At 37.4% G+C, this 19,681-nt stretch overlaps 1 protein-coding gene across 1 annotated transcript in view; it reads right to left on the bottom strand.

Moving 5' to 3' along the window:
* Positions 1–19,681, bottom strand: part of NECAB1 (N-terminal EF-hand calcium binding protein 1) — a 232,355-nt gene that overhangs the window by 186,773 nt on the left and 25,901 nt on the right. The window contains exon 3 of the mRNA XM_060116144.1: positions 218–326. Within this exon, the coding sequence (XP_059972127.1) occupies positions 218–326 (109 nt within the window). The remainder of the gene's footprint in view (positions 1–217; positions 327–19,681) is intronic.

Genomic DNA, 19,681 nt, shown 5'->3' with positions numbered 1-19,681 from the left:
TTTATGAGAACTCCCTACAGAAGATCTTTATTTTCCAGTTCAAAATTCAGTTTTTCACAGCATTTCGATTGTTAGACGCTATCTCAGAACTGAACATAGGCGTGTTACAAAATGTGTTCTCTGCAGCTTTACTCCCTCTCTGTTTCATTCGTATGTACTTGTTCATGCCCCCTCTACTTTGTTTACAGAATGTAGTGATTAAAAAAAAGTTCCTTACTTGGTATTATGTGTATCAATGGTATGGAAGAGCTCATGTAACTCTTCTCCACTCAGAACACCATCTGCAAAATATGCTTTGAATTCTTCAAAGGACAATTTTCCATCATCTAAAATAGTAAGAACAAACAAAAGAGAAGCAAATCATTTCAATTTTGTTTGTTATTATATCTTTTAATTTTTAACATTTTGCTCAAATGCTTGAACAGGTTTGTTTGTGCATGCATACATGTATTCAAAAAGGAAGAACAATTTCAGGTGTTTAAAATAAAAATAGTTACCCAAACAGACACAAGAATGGTCACAGGACCCCACCTCCTCCCTCCCGGACCCAAGGAGTGGTCATGGGTCTCTGCCGTCTCCCTCTTGGAATCCAGGAGTAGTTGTGGGCCCCTGCCACCTCCCTTCCAGATACCAGGAGTCATTGCAAACCAAGAGTGGTTGCAAGCCACCACTGCCACCCTTGCAGATCCCAGGAGTGGTTGAGAGCTCCCACTGCCACCTGCCCAAACTCCAGGAGTAGTTGTGAGCCACCTCTGCTCCCATCCTGTGTCCCAGGGCCATTGCTGAGCCATTGCCACCACTGAGAACCCCAGGACTGGGCACCAGCAGCCACATCTGCATACCTCCTATCAAGGCTATAATGACCAGCACATGCTGAGGAAAGAGGTGCCAGGCGTGCATACTAAAAAAAGTCCTCAGACCAAATATACTAAATCCATACAAGCTACACAGGGATGCTCCCACATATAAAGAGCACTCCAAGACCAAAGTACATAATTGCTTCTCCTAAACTCACAGAGAGAAATAAAAGCAAAATGAAGCAGAGGAACCACTCCCAGTTAAAAGACCAAGAGCATTCCCCTGAAAGAAGAAACAATGAAGCAGACCTTTTCAATATGATAGACACTGATTTCAAACAGGAGATAATGAAAATACTGAAGGAATAAAGAAGGAGTATCAGTGGAAATGCAGAGTATAGAAAAAAGAAACTAGAAACTAGAAAGAGGAACCAAGAAAAATTAGAAAACTCATTTGCCAAGATGAAAGCTGAGCTAAAGTCAATGAATAGCAAAATGAATAATGCAGAAGAACAAATAAGTGACCTGTAATAATGGAAAAAGGAATAATGGAAATCGTCCAATCAAGACAGAAGACAGAAAGCCAAATTAAAAAAAAGAAGAAAGCAATAAAAGAGACCTATGGGATAATATAAACTATACCGACCTATGCCAAATAGGGGTTCCAAGAAGGAAAGAAAGCAAAAAGGGATCAAAAATATGTTTGAAGAAATTATGGCTGAAAACTTCCCAAACCTAAAGAAGGAAACATATATCCAGGTACAGGAAGCACAGAGGGTCCCAAACAAGGTAAACCAAAGCAGACCTACACTTAGACATACTATAATAAAAATGGGAAAATCTAAAGACAAAGAGAAGATTCTAAAGACAGTAAAAGAAAAGCAAAGAGTTAATTACAAGGGAACCCCCATAACACTATCAGCTGATTCCTCTACAGAAACGCTGTCGGCCAAAAGCAAGTGTCAAGATATATATATAAAGTCCTGGAAGGGAAAAATCTGCAAACTAGAATACTCTACCCATTAAGATTACCCTTTAGAAGAGGAGAGATAAAATACTTCCCAGACAAGCAAAAACTAAAAGAATACAGCAATGCTATACTTACCCTAAAGGAAATATTGAAAGCTCTTCTCTAAATAGAAAAGAAGTAAGAATCTATAAGAAAAAGACCATTACAACTGGAAAATAAATCACTTAAAGAAGCCAGTACACAGATTAAAACATTTTAATGAAATGTTTTAATCAAAATTAATCAGAATGTTTTAAATTTTAATCAAAATATTTTAAAATCAAAAACATTTTCTGTGAAAGAAAATGTGATGACACATTTTGATTTTGAAATGATGACATCATTTTCTGTGATGAAAACCACAATGAATAGCAAAAAGAAGAACATGAAGATGTAAGAGAGGACATCAAAACCATAAAATGTGGGGGAGGAGAGTAAGAAAATGTGGATTTTTTTTCCTTAGAATGTGTTTGAGCCTATATGACTACCAGTCTAAGGAAAGTATATATAGGAAGGAGTTAACATACTTGAAAAACAGTGTAACCACAAGTCAGAAACACACAATAGATTCACAAAAACCAAAAAGAGAACATAAGTATAATACAAAAGGAAAATCATCAAATGATGAAAGGAAAAACAAAAGGAAAAAAAAAGGGACAAAGAAGAAATACAAAATCAATGGGAAAATAAGGTTTTAAATGGCAATAAATATATGTCTATCAATAATTACCTTAAATGTTAATGGACTAAATGCTCCAGTCAAAAGACAGAGTGGCAGGTTGGATAAAAAACAAGAGTGTACAGTATGCTGCTTACAAGAGATGCACTTTAGGGCAAATAACACACATAGATTGAAAGCCAGGGGATAGAAAAAGATATTTCATGCAGATGGAAATGAAAAGAAAGTGGGGGTCCCAATACTCATATCAGACAAAATAGACTTTAAAACAAAGGCCATAAAGAAAGATAAAGAAGGACACTATATAATGATAAAAGGATAGATACAAAAGGATTTTACACTTATCAACGTATATGTACCTAATATAGGAGCACCCAAATATATAAACAAATACTAACAGACATAAAGGGAGAGATTAACAGGAATACAATAATAGTAGGAGACTTTAACACCCCACTCACAACAATGGACAAATCTTCCAGACAAAGAATCAATAAGGCAACAGAGATCCTAAGTGATACAATAGGACAGTTAGACTTAATTGATATTTTCACAACATTACATCAAAAAAAAACAGATTACACATTCTTTTCAAGTGCACATGGAACATTCTCTAGAATTAACCACATACTAGGGCACAAAACAAGCCTCTACAAATTTAAGACTATAGAAATTTTCTCAAGCATCTTTTCTGACCACAACAACGTGAAACTAGAAATTAACCACAGAAAAGAAAATGAGAAAAAAATGATTACATGGAAATTAAACAACATGCTTCTAAAAAACCAATGGGTCAATGATGAAATCAAAGAGGAAATTAAAAAATACCTTGAGACAAATGACAATGAAAACACAGCCATACAAAGTCTATGGGATACAGAATAAGCAGTTCTTAGAGGGAAGTTTATAGCAATACATGCCTTCCTCCAAAAAGAAGAAAAATCTTAAATAAACAACTTAACCAACCAGTTAAAAGTATTAGAAAAAGAAGAAAAACAAAACCTGACGTCAGAAGAAGGAAGGAGATAATAAAAACTAGAGAGGAAATGAGTAAAATAAAAATTTTTTAAAAAAGGAAAAAATCAGTAAAACCAGGAGTTGATTCATTGAAAGGATAAACAAGACTGACAAAGCTCTGGCCAGGCTCACCAAGAAGAAAAGAGAGAAAACCTGAATAAACAAAATAAGAAATGAAAAAGGAGACATGACAATTGATACTACAGAATAACAACAACAACAAAAAAAAATAAGGGAATACTATGAATAATTATATGTAAAAATTTGGTGACCTAGAAGAAATGGACAAGTTTCTAGAAACATACAGCCTTCCAAAATTTAATCAAGAAAAAATAGATAATTTGAACAGACTGATCACTAGAATTGAAATAGAATCTGTAATTTAAAAACTCCCTACAAATAAAAGTCCAGGACCAGATGGCTTCACAGGTGAATTCTAGCAAACATACAAAGAAGAATGTACACCAATTCTTCTCAAACTCTTACAGAAAATTGAAGAGCAGGAAACACTCCCAAGGACATTTTAATGAGCCACCATAACACTGATAATAAAACCAGGCTAAGACACCACCAGAAAAAAAAATTAAAGGCCAATATTTTTGATGAATATAGATGCAAAAATTCTCAACAAAATATTAACAAACCAAATCCAGTAATGCATGAAAATGATCATACACCATGACCAAGTGGGATTCATCCCAAGCTTACAAGGATGGTTCAACACACACAAATCAATCAATGTGATACACCACATAAACAAAAGAAAAAACAAAAACCACATGATCATCTCAATAGATGCAGAAAAAGCATTTGACAAAATTCAACATCCATTCATGATAAAAACTCTTACCAAAGTGGATGGAGAGGGAACATATCTCAAAATGGTAAAAAGTATTTATGACAAATCCACAGCCAATATAATAGTCAAAGGTGAAAAGCTGAAAGCTTTCCTGCTAAAATCTGGAACAAGTCAACGTTGCCCACTCTCACCTCTTCTATTCAACACAGTATTGGAAGTCCTAGCCACAGCAGTCAGACAAGACAAAGAAATAAAATGTATCCAAATTGGAAGGGAAGAAGTAAAATTGTAATTATATATAGATGATACACTGTATGATACCCTAAAGACTCCACACAAAAACTGCTAGAACTGATAAATTAATTCAGTAATGTAGCAGGATACAAGATTAACATACAGAAGTCAGTTGCATTTCTTTACAACAATGAAATATCAGAAAGAATGTAAAAAAAAATCCCAAAAAACAATACTTTCTAAAATCACAACCCCCAAAATAAAATACTTAGGAATAAATCTCACCAAGAAGGTGAAAGACTCATAAGCTGAAAACTATAAACATTAATAAAGGAAATTGAAGATGATTCAAAGCAATGGAAAGATATCACATGCTCTTGGATTGGAAGAATTAATATTGTTAAAATGGCAATTGTACCCAAAGCAATCTACAGATTTAACACAATCCCTATCAAATTACCAATGGCACTTTTCACAGAACTAGGACAAATAACCCCAAAATTCATCTGGAACCATAAAAGACTCAGAACTGCCAAAGCAATCCTGAAAAAAGAACCAAGCAGGAGGCATAACCATCCCAGACTTCAGAGAATACTACACAGCTACAGTAATAAAACAGTGTGGTACTGGCACAAAAACAGAATATGGATCAATGGAAAAGAAGAGAGAGCCCAGAAATAAACCCACACACCACAGTCAATTAATCTTCGACAAAGGAGGCAAGAAGGTATAATGGGAAAGGACAGTTTTTTCAGCAAAGGGTGTTGGGAAATTTGGACAGCTGCATGTAAATCAATGAACTTAGAGCAGAACCTCTCACCATACACAAAAATAAACTCAAAATGGTTTAAAGACTTAAATATAAGACATGACACCATAAAACTCCTAGAAGAAAACATAGGCAAAACATTCTCTGACATAAATCGTATAAACATTTTCTTGGGTCAGTCTCCCAAGGCAATAAAATTGAAAGCAAAAATAAACAAATGAGACCTTATCAAATTTAAAGGCTTTTGCACAGCAAAGGAAACCATAAACAAAATGAAAAGACAACTTACAGAAGGGGAGAAAATATTTGCAAATGATGCAACTGACAAGGGCTTAATTTCCAAAATATATAAACAGCTCATACAACTCAATTTCACAGAAACAACCCAATCATAAAATGGGAGGAAGACCTAAAGGGACAATTTTCCAAAGAAAGCATACAGATGGCCAATAGGCACATAAAAAATGCTCATTATTGCTAATTATTAGAGAAATGCATATCAAAACTACAATGAGGTGTCACCTCATACTGGTCAGAATAGTAATCATTAAAATGTCTACAAATAATCGATGCAAGAGAGGGTATGGAGAAAAGGAACCCTCCTACACTGTTGGTAGGACTGTAACTTGGTGCAGCTACTAAGGAGAACAGTATGGAAGTCCCTTAGAAAACTAAATATAGAGTTACCATATGACCTAGCAATCCCACACCTGGGGACATATCTGGAAAAGATGAAAACTTTAACTTGAAAAGATACATGCATGCCAAATGTTCATAGCAGCACTATTTACAATAGCTAAGACATGGAAGCAGCCTAAATGTCCACTGACAGATGAATGAATAAAGAAGATACTGTGGGGGCTTCCCTGGTGGCGCAGTGGTTGAGAGTCCGCCTGCCAATGCAGGGGACACGGGTTCGTGTCCCGGTCCGGGAAGATCCCACATGCCACAGAGCAGCTGGGCCTGTGAGCCATGGCCGCTGAGCCTGTGTGTCTGGAGCCTGTGATTTGCAACGGGAGAGGCCACAACAGTGAGAGGTCCACGTATCGCAAAAAAAAAAAAAAAAAAAAAAAAAAGATACTGTGTGTGTGTATGTATATATAATGGAATGTTAGCCGTAAAAAAGAATGAAATAACTTCATTTGCAGCAATATGGATGGGCCTACAGATTATCATACTGTCAGACAGAGAAAAATATTATATATTATATAACATATGTGGAATCTAAAAAATAGTACAAATGAAATTATTTATAAAACAAAAATAGACTCACAAACATAGAAAACAAACTTATGGTTACCAAAGGGGAAATAGTGGGTGGGGGATAAATTAGGAGTACAGAATTAACACATACACACTACCATACATAAAATAAACAACAAAGATTTACTGTATAGCACAGGGAACTATATTCATTGTCTTGTAATAACCTACAATAGAAAGGAATCTATATATATATATACATATATATATATATATATATATGAATCACTTTGCTTGCTAGACACCTGAAACTAACAATATTGTAAATCAACTATACTTCAGTTAAAAAAAAAAACATGACTTGTCATTTAACATATAACAGTTTCATCTATTTTTTCATCAAATATGTATCAAGATCTTACTATGCGCCTATACAGTTTTGTGCTAAGAATATATGTAGACAACTTATTGATCTTATAATTTTGATGGAGGATGTAGCAATTGAACAGCCAAATACAGTGTGATGAGGGCAATTCTAAGGGACATAGGGTGATGTGAGAGAATGTAGAAAAGAAAACTAATCCACATATTAGGGGAATAGGGACATAGGGAAACCTTCTTGGAAGAAGTGAAGGCTTCTTAGAAGAACTGACATTTCTACACAAGTGAAAAATAAGGGTTAGTGAGGGCAGATCTGTAAAGAGGAAGAGTATTCCAGGCAGAGGAAATGCCAACTACAAAGGTAGGAGGCAAGAAATAATATGGGTTGAGAACTGAAAAGAAAAATCAGTGTACTCAAAGAATATAAATTGGAGTAGAATTGTGGTAACCAGGGGCTGGGGGGAAGGGGAAATGGGGAGATGTTGTTCAAGGGGTACAAAATTTCAGGTATGTAAGATGTATAAGTTCTGGAGATCTAAAGTAAACAATGCGAGACAGGAGAAGATGGCGGAAGAGTAAGATGCGGAGATCACCTTCCTCACCACAGGTACATCAGAAATACAGCTACACGTGGAACTGCTCATATAGAGCCCCCACTGAACACTGGCAGAAGACCTCAAACCTCCCAAAAGGCAAGAAACTCCCCACGTACCTGGGGAGGGCAAAAGAAAAAAGAAAAAAACAGAGACAAAAGAATAGGGACAGGACATGCACCACTGGGAGGGAGCTGTGAAGGAGGAAAGGTTTCCACACACTAGAAGCCCCTTCGCGGGCAGAGACTGCGGAGGGCAGAGGGGGAAGCTTCAGAGCCACGGAGGAGGGCACAGCAACAGGGGAGCGGAGGGCAAAGCGGGGAGATTCCCACACAGAGGATCGGTGCTGATCAGCACTCACCAGCCCAAGAGGCTTGTCTGCTCACCTGCTGGGGTGGGGAGGGGCGGGGCTGGGAGCTGAGGCTCTGACTTTGGAGCTTAGATCCCAGAGAGAGGACTGGGGTTGGCAGCGTGAACACAGCCTGAAGGGGTTAGTGTGCCACGGCTAGCCTGGAGTGAGTTTGAGAAAAGTCTGGAGCCGCCCAAGAGACAAGAGACTATTTCTTCCCTCTTTGTTTCCTGGTGCACGAGGAGAGGGGATTAAGAGCACTGCTTAAAGGAGCTCTAGAGATGGTCGTGAGCCGCGGCTATCGGTGTGGACCACAGAGATGGGCATGAGACGCTAGCCTGTTGTTTCAGTCACCAAGAAGCGTGTGTACAAACACAGGTCCCTATCCCTACCTCCCCTCCCAGGAGCCTGTGCAGCCCGCCACTGCCAGGGTCCCATGATCCAGGGACAACTTCCCCAGGAGAACACACGGCGCGCCTCAGGCTGGTGCAACATCACGCCTGCCTCTGCCGCCGCAGGCTCACCCCACATCCATACCCCTCCCTCCCCCCGGCCTGAGTCAGCCAGAGGCCGGAATCAACTCCTCTAACCCCGTCCTGACTGAGCGAAGAACAGACGCCCTCAGGCCACCTACACGCAGAGACGGGGTCAAATCCAAAGCTGAACCCCGGGAGCTGTGCAAACAAAGAAAAGAAAGGGAAATCTCTCCCAGCAGCCTCAGAAACAGCGGATTGAAGCGCCACAATCAACTTGATGTACCCTGCATCTGTGGAATAAATGAATAGACAATGAATCATCCCAAATTGAGGAGGTGGACTTTGGGAGCAAGAGAGATTATTTTTTCCCCTTTTCCTCTTTTTGTGACTGTGTATGTGTATGCTTCTGTGTGAGGTTTTGTCTGTATAGCTTTGCTTTCACCATTTGTCCTAGGGTTCTGTCCATTCGTTTTCTTTCTTTGTTTGTTTTTTACTTTTTAAAATATTTTTCTTAATAATTATTTTTTTTACTTTAATAACTTTATTTTATTTTATCCTTATTTTATTTTATCCTCTTTCTTTCTTTCTATATTTTCTCCTTTTTATTCTGAGCCATGTGGAGGACAGTCTCTTGGTGCTCCAGCCAGGTGTCAGGACTGTGCCACTGAGGTGGGAGAGCCAACTTCAGGACACGGGTCCACAAGAGACCTCCCAGCTCCACGTAATATCAAACAGTGAAAATCTCCCAGAGATCTCGATCTCAACACCAACACCCAACTTTACTCAATGACCAGCAAGCTACAGTGCCAGACACCTTATGCCAAACAACTAGGAATACAGGAACACAGCCCCAAAATTAGCAGAGAGGCTGACAAAAATCATAATAAGGCCACAGACACCACAAAACACACAAGCTGACATGAAACTACCCACCAAAAGGGACAAGATCCAGCCTCATCCACCAGAACACAGGCACTAGTCCCCTCCACCAGGAAAAATACAAAACCCACTGAACCAACCTTAGCCACTGGGGACAGACAGCAAAAACAATAGGAGTTACGAACCTGCAACCTGCAAAAAGGAGACCCCAAACACAGTAAGATAAGCAACATGAGAAGACAGAAAAACACACAGCAGGTGAAGGAGCAAGGTAAAAACACACCAGACCCAACAAATGAAGAGGAAATAGGCAGTCTACCTGAAAAAGAATTCAGAATAATGATAGTAAAGATGATCCAAAATCTTGAAAATAGAATAGAGAAAATGCAAGAAACATTTAACAAGGACCTAGAAGAACTAAAGAGGAAACAAGCAATGATGAAAAACACAATAAATGAAATTAAAAATACTCTAGAAGGGATCAATATCAGAATAACCGAGTCAGAAGAACGGATGCATGACCTGGAAGATAAAATAGTGGAAAGAACTACTGCAGAGCAGAAGAAAGAAAAAAGAATGAAAAGAACTGAAGACAGTCTCAGAGACCTCTAGGACAACATTAAATGCACCACAATTTGAATTATAGGGGTCCCAGAAGTAGAAGAGAAAAAGAAAGGGACTGAGAAAATATTTGAAGAGATTATAGTTGAAATTTTCCCTAATATGGGAAAGGAAATAGTTAATCAACTCCAGGAAGCACAGAGAGTCACATACAGGATAAATCCAAGGAGAAACATGTCAAGACACATATTAATCAAACTATCACAAATTAAATACAAAGAAAACATATTAAAGCATCAAGAGATAAACAACAAATAGCACACAAGAGAATCCCCATAAGGTTAACAGCTGATCTTTCAGCAGAAACTCTGCAAGCCAGAAGGGAGTGGCAGGACATATTTAAAGTGATGAAGGAGAAAAACCTGCAACCAAGATTACTCTACCCAGCAAGGATCTCATTCAGATTTGATGGAGAAATTAAAACCTTTACAGACAAGCAAAAGCTGAGAGAGTTCAGAACTACCAAACCAGCTTTAAAACAAATGCTAAAAGAACTTCTCTAGGCAAGAAACACAAGAGAAGGAAAAGACCTACAATAACAAACACAAAACAATTAAGAAAGTGGGAATAGGAACATACATATCGATAAAACCCTTAAATGTAAATGAATTGAATGCTCCCACCAAATGACACAGACTGGCTGAATGGATACAAACCAAGACCCGTATACATGCTATCTACAAGAGACCCACTTCAGACCTAGGCACTCAAACAGACTGAAAGTGAGGGGATGGAAAAAGATATTCCATGCAAATGTAAATCAGAAGAAAGCTGGAGTAGCAATTCTCATATCAGACTAAATATACTTTAAAATAAAGACTATTACAAGAGACAAACAAGAACACTACATAATGATCAAGGGATCAATACAAGAAGAATATATAACAATTGTAAATATTTATGCATCCAACATAGGAGCACCTCAATATATAAGTCAAGTACTAACAGCCATAAAAGGGGAAATTGACAGTAACACAATCATAGTAGGGGACTTTAAAACACCACTTTCACCAATGGACAGATCATTCAAAATGAGAATAAATAAGGAAACACATGATTTAAATGATACATTAAACAAGATGGACTTAATTGATATTTATAGGAAATTCCATCCAAAAACAAGAGAATACACATTTTTCTCAAGTGCTTATGAAACATTCTCCAGGATAGATCATATCTTGTGTCACAGATATAGCCTTCGTAAATTTAAGCAAATTGTAATCACATCAAGTAACTGCCAACCACAACGTTATGAGACTATATATCAATTACAGGAAAAGATCTGTAAAAAGTACAAACACATGAAGGCTAAACAATACACTACTTAATAACGAAGTGATCACTGAAGAAATCAAAGAGTAAATCAAAAAATACCTAGAAACAAATGACAATGCAGACATGATGACCCAAAACCTATAGGATGCAGCAGAAGCAGTTCTAAGAGGGAAGTTTATAGCAACACAATCCTACCTTAAGAAACAGGAAACAATTCAAATAAACAACCTAACCTTGCACCTAATCAATTAGAGAAAGAAGAACAAAAAAAACCCACCAAAGTTGGCAGAAGGAAAGAAATCATAAGATCAGATCAGAAATAAATGGAAAAGAAATGAAGGAAATGATAGCAAAGGTCAATAAAACTAAAAGCTGGTTCTTTGAGAAGATAAACAAAATTGATAAACCATTAGCCAGATTCATCAAGAAAAACAGGGAGAAGACTCAAATCAATAGAATTAGAAATGAAAAAGGAGAAGTAACAACAGACACTGCAGAAATACAAAGGATGATGAGAGATTACTACAAGCAACTCTATGCCAATAAAATGGACAACCTGGATGGAATGGACAAATTCTTAGAAATGCACAACCTGCCAAGACCGAATCAGGAAGAAGTAGAAAATATGAACAGAGCAATAACAAGCACTGAAGTTGAAACTGTGATAAAAAATCTTCCAACAAACAAAAGCCCAGGACCAGATGGGTTCCCAGGCGAATTCTATCAAGCATTTAGAGAAGTGCTAACACCTATGCTTCTCAAACTCTTCCAAAACATAGCAAAGGGAAGAACACTCCCACACTCATTCTACGAGGCTACCATCACCCTGATACCAAAATTAGACAAAGATGTCACAAAGAAAGAAAACTACAGGCCAATATCTTTGATGAACATAGATACATAATCCTCAACAAAATACTAGCAAACAGAACCCAACAGCACATTAAAAGGATCATACACCATGATCAAGTGGGGTTTATTCCAGGAATGCAAGGATTCTTCAATATATGCAAATCAATCAACCTCATATACCATATTAATAAATTGAAGGAGAAAAACCATATGATCATCTCAATAGATGCAGAGAAAGCTTTCGACAAAATTCAACACCCATTTATGATAAAAACCCTCCGGAAAGTAGGCATAGAGGGAACTTTCCTCAATATAATAAAGCCCATATATGACAAACCCACAGCCAACATCATTCTCAATGGTGAAAAATTGAAATCATTTCCACTAAGATCAGGAACAAGACAAGGTTGCCCACTCTCACCACTCTTATTCAACAGAGTTTTGGAAGCTTTAGCCACAGCAAACAGAGAAGAAAAAGAAGGAAAAGGAATCCAAATTGGAAAAGAAGTAAAGCTGTCACTGTTTGCAGATGACATGATACTATACATAGAGAATCCTAAAGATGCTACCAGAAAACTACTAGAGCTAATCAATGAATTTGGTAAAGTAGCAGGATACAAAACTAATGCACAGAAGTCTCTTGCATTCCTACACACTAAGGATGAAAAATGTGAAAGTGAAATTAAGAAAACACTCCCATTTACCATTGCAACAAAAAGAATAAAATACGTAGGAATACACCAGCTTAAGTAGACAAAAGACCTGTATGCAGAAAAGTATAAGACACTGATGAAAGAAATTAATGATGATACAAATAGATATAGAGATATACCATGTTCCTGGATTGGAAGAATCAACATTGTGAAAATGACTCTACTACCCAAAGCAATCTACAGATTCAATACAATCCGTATCAAACTACCACTGGCATTTTTCACAGAACTAGAACAAAGAATTTCACAATTTGTATGGAAACACAAAAGACCACGAATCACTAAAGCAACCTTGAGAAAGAAAAATGGAGCTGGAGGAATCAGGTTCCCAGACTTCAGCCTATATTACAAAGCTACAGTAATCAAGACAGTATGGTACTGGCACAAAAACAGAAATATAGATCAATGGAACAGGATAGAAAGCCCAGAGATAAACCCATGCACACATGGCCACCTTATCTTTGATAAAAGAGGCAGGAATATACAGTGGAGAAAAGACAGCCTCTTCTATAAGTGGTGCTGGGAAAACTGGACAGCTACATGTAAAATAATGAAATTAGAACACTCCCTAACACCATACACAAAAATAAACTCAAAATTTATTAAAGACCTAAATGTAAGGTCAGACACCATCAAACTCATAGAGGAAATCATAGGCAGAACCCTCTATGACATAAGTCACAGCAAGATCCTTTTTGACCCACTTCCTAAAGAAAGGAAATAAAAACAAAATAAACAAATGGGACCTAATGAAACTTCAAAGCTTTTGCACAGCAAAGGAAACCATAAACAAGACAAAAAGACAACCCCTAGAATGGGAGAAAATATTTGCAAATGAAGCAACTGACCAAGTATTAGTCTTCAAAACATACAAGCAACTCATGCAGCTCAATATCAAAAATAGAAAAAATGCAATCCAAAACTGGACAGAAGACCTAAACAGACATTTTTCCAGAGAAGATATACAGATTGCCATGAAACACATGAAAGAATGCTCAACATCATTAATCATTAGAGAAATGCAAATCCAAGCTACAATGAGATATCATCTCACACAGTCAGAATGGCCATCGTCAAAAAATCTACAAACAATAAGTGCTGGAGAGAGTGTGGAGAAAAGGGAACCCTCTTGCACTGTTGGTGGGAATGTAAATTGATACAGCCACTATGGAGAACAGTATAGGGTTTCCTTAAAAAAAAACTAAAAATAGAACTACTATACGACCCAGCAATCCCACTACTCTGCATATACCCTGAGACAACCATAATTCAAAAAAAGTCATGTACCAATATGTTTATTGCAGCTCTGTTTACAATAGGCAGGACATGGAAGCAACCTAAGTGTCCATAGACAGACGAATGGATAAAGAAGATGTGGCACATATATACAATGAAATATTACTCAGCCATAAAAAGGAATGAAACTGAGTTATTTTTAGTAAGGTGGATTTACCTAGGGACTGTCATACAGAGTGAAGTAAGTCAGAAAGAGAAACACAAATACCATTTGCTAACACATATAAATGGAATCTAAAGAAAAAAAGAATAAAAAAGAAAATGGTGAGAAGAAACTGGGGCAAGACGGGAATAAAGATGAAAATCTACTAGAGTACAGACTTGAGAATACGGGGAGGGGGAAGGGTAAGCTGGGACAAAGTGAGAGAGTGGCATGGACATATATACACTATCAAATGTAAAATAGATAGCTAATGGTAAGCAGCTGCATAGCACAGGGAGATCCACTCGTTGCTTTGTGACCACCTAGAGTGGTTGTATAAGGAGTGTGGGAGGGAGAGAGATGCAAGAGGGAAGCGATATGGGGACATATGTCTATGTATATTTGATTCACTTTGTTATAAAGCAGAAACTGACACACCATTGTAAAACAATTATACTCTAATAAAGATGTAAAAAAATATCATATCAAATATCTTTTCCAACAACAACACTGTGAGACTGGAAATCAACTACAAAAAAAATACTAAAAAAACAAAAATACGTGGAGGTTAAGTAATATGCTACTAAACAACCAGTGGGTCACTGAAGAAATCAGAAATAAAGTTTTAAAATACCTTGAGTTAAATGAAAATGAAAGCACAATAATCCAAAATCTAGGGGATACAACAAAAGCAGGTCCAAGAGGGAAGTTTATAGCAATAAAAGCCTATGTCAGGAAACAAGAAAAAGCTCAAAAAAACAACATAACCTAACACCTAAAGGAACTATAAAAAGGAGAGCAAACAAAATCCAAAGTTAGTAGAAGGGAAGAAGTCATAAATATCAGAGCAGAAATAAATGAAATAGGGACTATAAAAACAATAGAAAAGATTAATTAGAGTAAGAGCTGATTCTTCAAAAAGAATTTAACAAAATTGAAAAATGTTTAGCCAGAATCATCAAGAAAAAAGGAGAGAGTGCCCAAATTAATAAACTCAGAAGTGGAAGAGGAGAAGTTACAACAGATGCTGAAAAAGTACAAAGGCTCATAAGACATTACTATGAACACCTGCCAATAAAATAAAAAACCTTAAAGAGAGATTTTTAGAAATGTACAATGTCCTAAGACTGAACTAGGAAGAAACAGAAAATATGAACAGACTGATTATCACTAATGAAATTTAATCAGTAATTAAAACCTACCAACAAACAACAGTCCAGGACCAGATGGCTTCACAGGAGAATTCTATCAAACATTGAAAGAAGAGTTAACACTTACACTTCTGAAACTCTTCCAGAATATTGCAGAGGAAGGAGTTCTCCCAAGCTCATTCAACGAGGTCACAATAACCCTGATACCAAAACCAGACAAAGATATCACACACACACAAAAATTACAGGCCAATATCACTAATAAACAAAGAAGCAAAAATCCTCAATAAAATGTTAGGAAACCAAATCCAACAGTACATTAAAAGAAGAATATATCAAAATTAAGTTGGATTTATCCCATGGATACAAGGATAGTTCATTGTCCACAAATCAATCCATGTGATACATGACATTAACAAACTGAATAATAAAAACCAAATGATCCTCTTGATAGATGCAGAAAAAGCTTTAGACAAAAGTCAACATCAATTTGTGATAAAAACTCCCAAGAAAGTGGGTACAGAGGGAACAAACCTCATGATAATAAAGGTTATATATGACAAGCCCACAGCTAGCATTATACTTAATGGTGAAAAGCTGAAAGCATTTCTTCTAAAATCAGGAACAAGACAAGTGTGCCCATTCTCATCACTCAACATAGTTTTGGAAGTCTTAGCCACAGCAATCAGATAAGAAAAAGAAATAGCAGGAATTCAAATTGAAAATAAAGAAGTAAAACATCCCTGTTTGCAGATGACATGACACTATACATAGAAGATCCTAAAGATGCTACCAAAACACAACTAGATCTCATCAATAAATTTGGTAAAGCTGCAGGATACAAAATTAATAGAAAAAATTCTGTTGCATTTCTATATGTTAACAACAAACTATCAGAAATAGAAATTAATGAACAATTTCATTTACAATTGCATCAAAAAGTATAAAATAGCTAATAATAAACCTATCTAAGGAGGTAAAAGACCTGTACTCAGAAAACTATAAGACACTGATGAAAGAAATTGATGACCACACAAACAGATGGAAAGGTTTGTGGATTAAAATAATTAATATCTTTGAAATGACCTTACTACACAAGGTAATCTACAGACTCAATGCAATCCCCATCAAAATACCAGTGGCATTTTTCACAGAATTAGAAGAATTAATTTTTGGAATTATTTTATTTATGGAAACAGAGAAGGCTGAATAGCTGAAACTACCTTGAGAAAGCAGAACAGAGCTGGAGGTATCATGCTCCCTGACTTCAGACTAAACTACAAAGCTACAGCTACAGTAATTAAAACAGCATAGTACTGGCACAAAAGCAGACACATAGATCAATGGAACAGAATAGAGAGCTCAAAAATAAATCCATGCACTTATGATCAATTAATCTAGAACAAAACATGCAAGAATATATAATGGAGAAAAGACAGTCTCTTGAATAATACTCCTAGAAGAAAACATAAGTGTAACACTCTCTGACATAAATCATAGCAAAAATTTTTGGATCCATCTCTTAAGCCAAAGGAAACAACAGCAAAAATAAACAAATAGGACCTAATTAAACTTAAAAACTTTTGCACAGCAAAGGAAACCATTGAGAAAACGAAAGACAACCTACCTCCTGGTTATATATTCAAAGACAATGAAAACACTAATTCAGAAACATTTGTGCATCCCAATGTTAGAATTATTTATAATAGCCAAGATATGGAAGCAACATAAGTGCCATCAAGACATGAATGGATAAAGATGTGCATATGTATGAGAAATACAGTATGATATCACTTATATGTGCAATCTAAAAGATACAACAAACTAGTGAATATAACAAAAAATAAAGATGATATACAGATGTTAAATAATCATTTGAAAATATTTTAATAGCTTGTCATAGGGAGTTAATAATTTAAATTTTAATGAGATACTAGTACATACCCATTATAATAGTTAAAATTCACCCCCTCCCACCCAAAACAAAATTGACTACACCAATTCCTGGTTAGGATCTAGAGCAACAGGAACATCACTCATTGCTGGTGGGAAAATAAAATGGTACAGCTGCTTTGGAAGACATTTTGGCATTTTCTTATACAGCAATCATGCTTACTCAACTGATTAAAAACTTATGACCATACAAAAACCATCATATGAATGTTTAAACAACTTCATTCATAATCACCAAAAATGGAAGTAACTAAGATATCCTTAATTAGGCACATGGAAAAAGTAATTTGGGTGCATCCACATAATGGAATATTATTCAGTGATTTAAAAAATGAGCTATCAAGGAGATGGGAACTTTTATCATATCATAAAAAGAAAAGAAAAGCTAGTTTAAAAAAAAAGGGGAGTGGGGAGAAGGGTAGCTGTTTTACCACCATACATTCTCTGACTTCATTTTCTCCCTCAACTCCCTGCAGCTGAGCTCCTGAAAGTCCAGAGCTGTTCCAGCTCCTGAGGCTGTTCCAGTGGGGGCATGGGATCAGCTCACTCAGTCTCTCTATTTTGTGAAAATTGGAATTAAACCTTGCTTCAGACAAGACCTTGGATGTGTCCTCCCTTAGACACACCCAAATAAAAAAATTCTTATTAAAGTTGAAAGAAGAGATTCTCAAGATGGTGGAGTAGGAAGTTGTGGAGCTCATCTCTCCCACAAACGCCTCAAGAATACATCTACTAATGGAACAATTCTTACAGAGCACCTGCTGAACACTAGCAAAGGACTTCAGAAACCTAAAAGGACAAGAAAGATTCTCATGTAGCCAGGTAGGATGAAATAAGGAAGAAGGGAGAAGAAAGAGGAGAGGAAGTGGGATGGGACCCGTTGGTGGAGAGGTGAAGGTGAGGAGAGATTCCTGCTCTGGGGAAGCCCCCTCACTGACAGGGAGATCAGCTGGGACAGAAGGGGAGCTTCGGGGGCTCAGAAGAGAGTGCAGCAACTTGTCAGTGGCAGGTAGGACAGACTGAGACCTACACAGATGGCCCATGCCACAGCCCTGTATGCAGTAGCCTGAAACGGCTGTCTGCCAGTGTGCATGGGGGCTGGGGGCTGGAACATGGGGTTTGGAGAGCAGACCCAGGGAGGGGACTGCTGTTGGCTGTGAGGAGACAGCCTGAGGGGATGAGAGTGAGGAGCTCTGCAACTGGGAAAGCTCATGGCAGAAGCACAGACCGCCATAGAAATGAAGCACCTTTGTTGAGTGGCACACAAAGGGCGGGGCCGCCACTGCAGCCTCTCTCCTCACACACTGGCAGCAGCCTCATTAGGCACTAGAAAGAGCTCAGGCTGGAGCCAGCTCATGCAACACCACCAATGCCTCCTCTGCACCCATCCCTGCCTGGGCGACCTGCTTACCACAATCCCCACTTTGGCTTCTTCCCACCTAATGGACAAGCATGTCCAGATCACCACTCCTGCATGCTACCACCTGGGCAGCCCATTCACTCTGATCACCACCTTAGCTCCCTCCCACTTGATGAGCTCATGTGTCCCAGCAACCTCTGGAGCAGGCTCTGGTGTGAGGAACACATGCAGAAGTGAGGTTGAAACCACAGCTGAGCTCAGCTGAGCTGTGACTAAAGAAGAAGAGCTGAAATCTCTCCTCACAGCTGCATGAACTGTGGAGTTACACCTCTGCTGATGGCTTCCTAAATTCAGTGCCTGCAGAACATCTGTACAGACAATAAGTGCTCCTGCAGTTGAGATGCATCTGGCTTTAGCAGCTGTGGATTTGTGGGCACGTACACACGGATATTGGGCCAGGCCATAGTCTGGTGCATGACTACTGCTGTCTTGCGACCTGACCTCAGTGGATCTGCACTGGTGAATGAAAGTATACCTAGTATAGCATCTGGCATATTGTAATCCTTTGTTAGGTTTATTTACTCTTATTACTATGATATTATTTTCTTTTGAAGTCTGAATCAATTTTTTCACAGCCATATAAGTCTTGGTAATGTACAAGCTATTATATTTTTAACAATTTGGGAGTGATTTAGAATATTAAGGGAAAAGACAGAAATGTCACCAGAGCAACAGATATTCATAAGCAAGTTCTCATAACTAAAAGTGACCCCAATATTACAAAAAATAAGTTTTTAATATATAAAACACTCTCAACATAAATAATTTAACAGTCTCATTACTCATGGAGTTACCCAAGCCAGAAACTAGAAATCTGACTCCCTCCTCTCCATTTAAATGCATGCCATTAAATACCTTCATTTTATTCATTAAATATTTCCAATTACTTTCCAAGTTTTTGCTAATTATACATACAATAATATCAACTTTGGTTTTTACCTTTATCATGACTTTATTGAAGCCTTCAATAGCTCTAATATGGAGGGGTTTGCAGTAGTCCAGATGCAAGATTATGGAGGCTTTAATAGGGTGGAGATTTGGAAGTACTGAAAAGTGATTAGATTTTGAAGATA

Source organism: Mesoplodon densirostris, chromosome 13 (genome assembly GCF_025265405.1).
Source record: "Mesoplodon densirostris isolate mMesDen1 chromosome 13, mMesDen1 primary haplotype, whole genome shotgun sequence".
NCBI lineage: Eukaryota > Metazoa > Chordata > Mammalia > Artiodactyla > Ziphiidae > Mesoplodon > Mesoplodon densirostris.
This window is presented reverse-complemented; position numbering and strand designations above follow the sequence as displayed.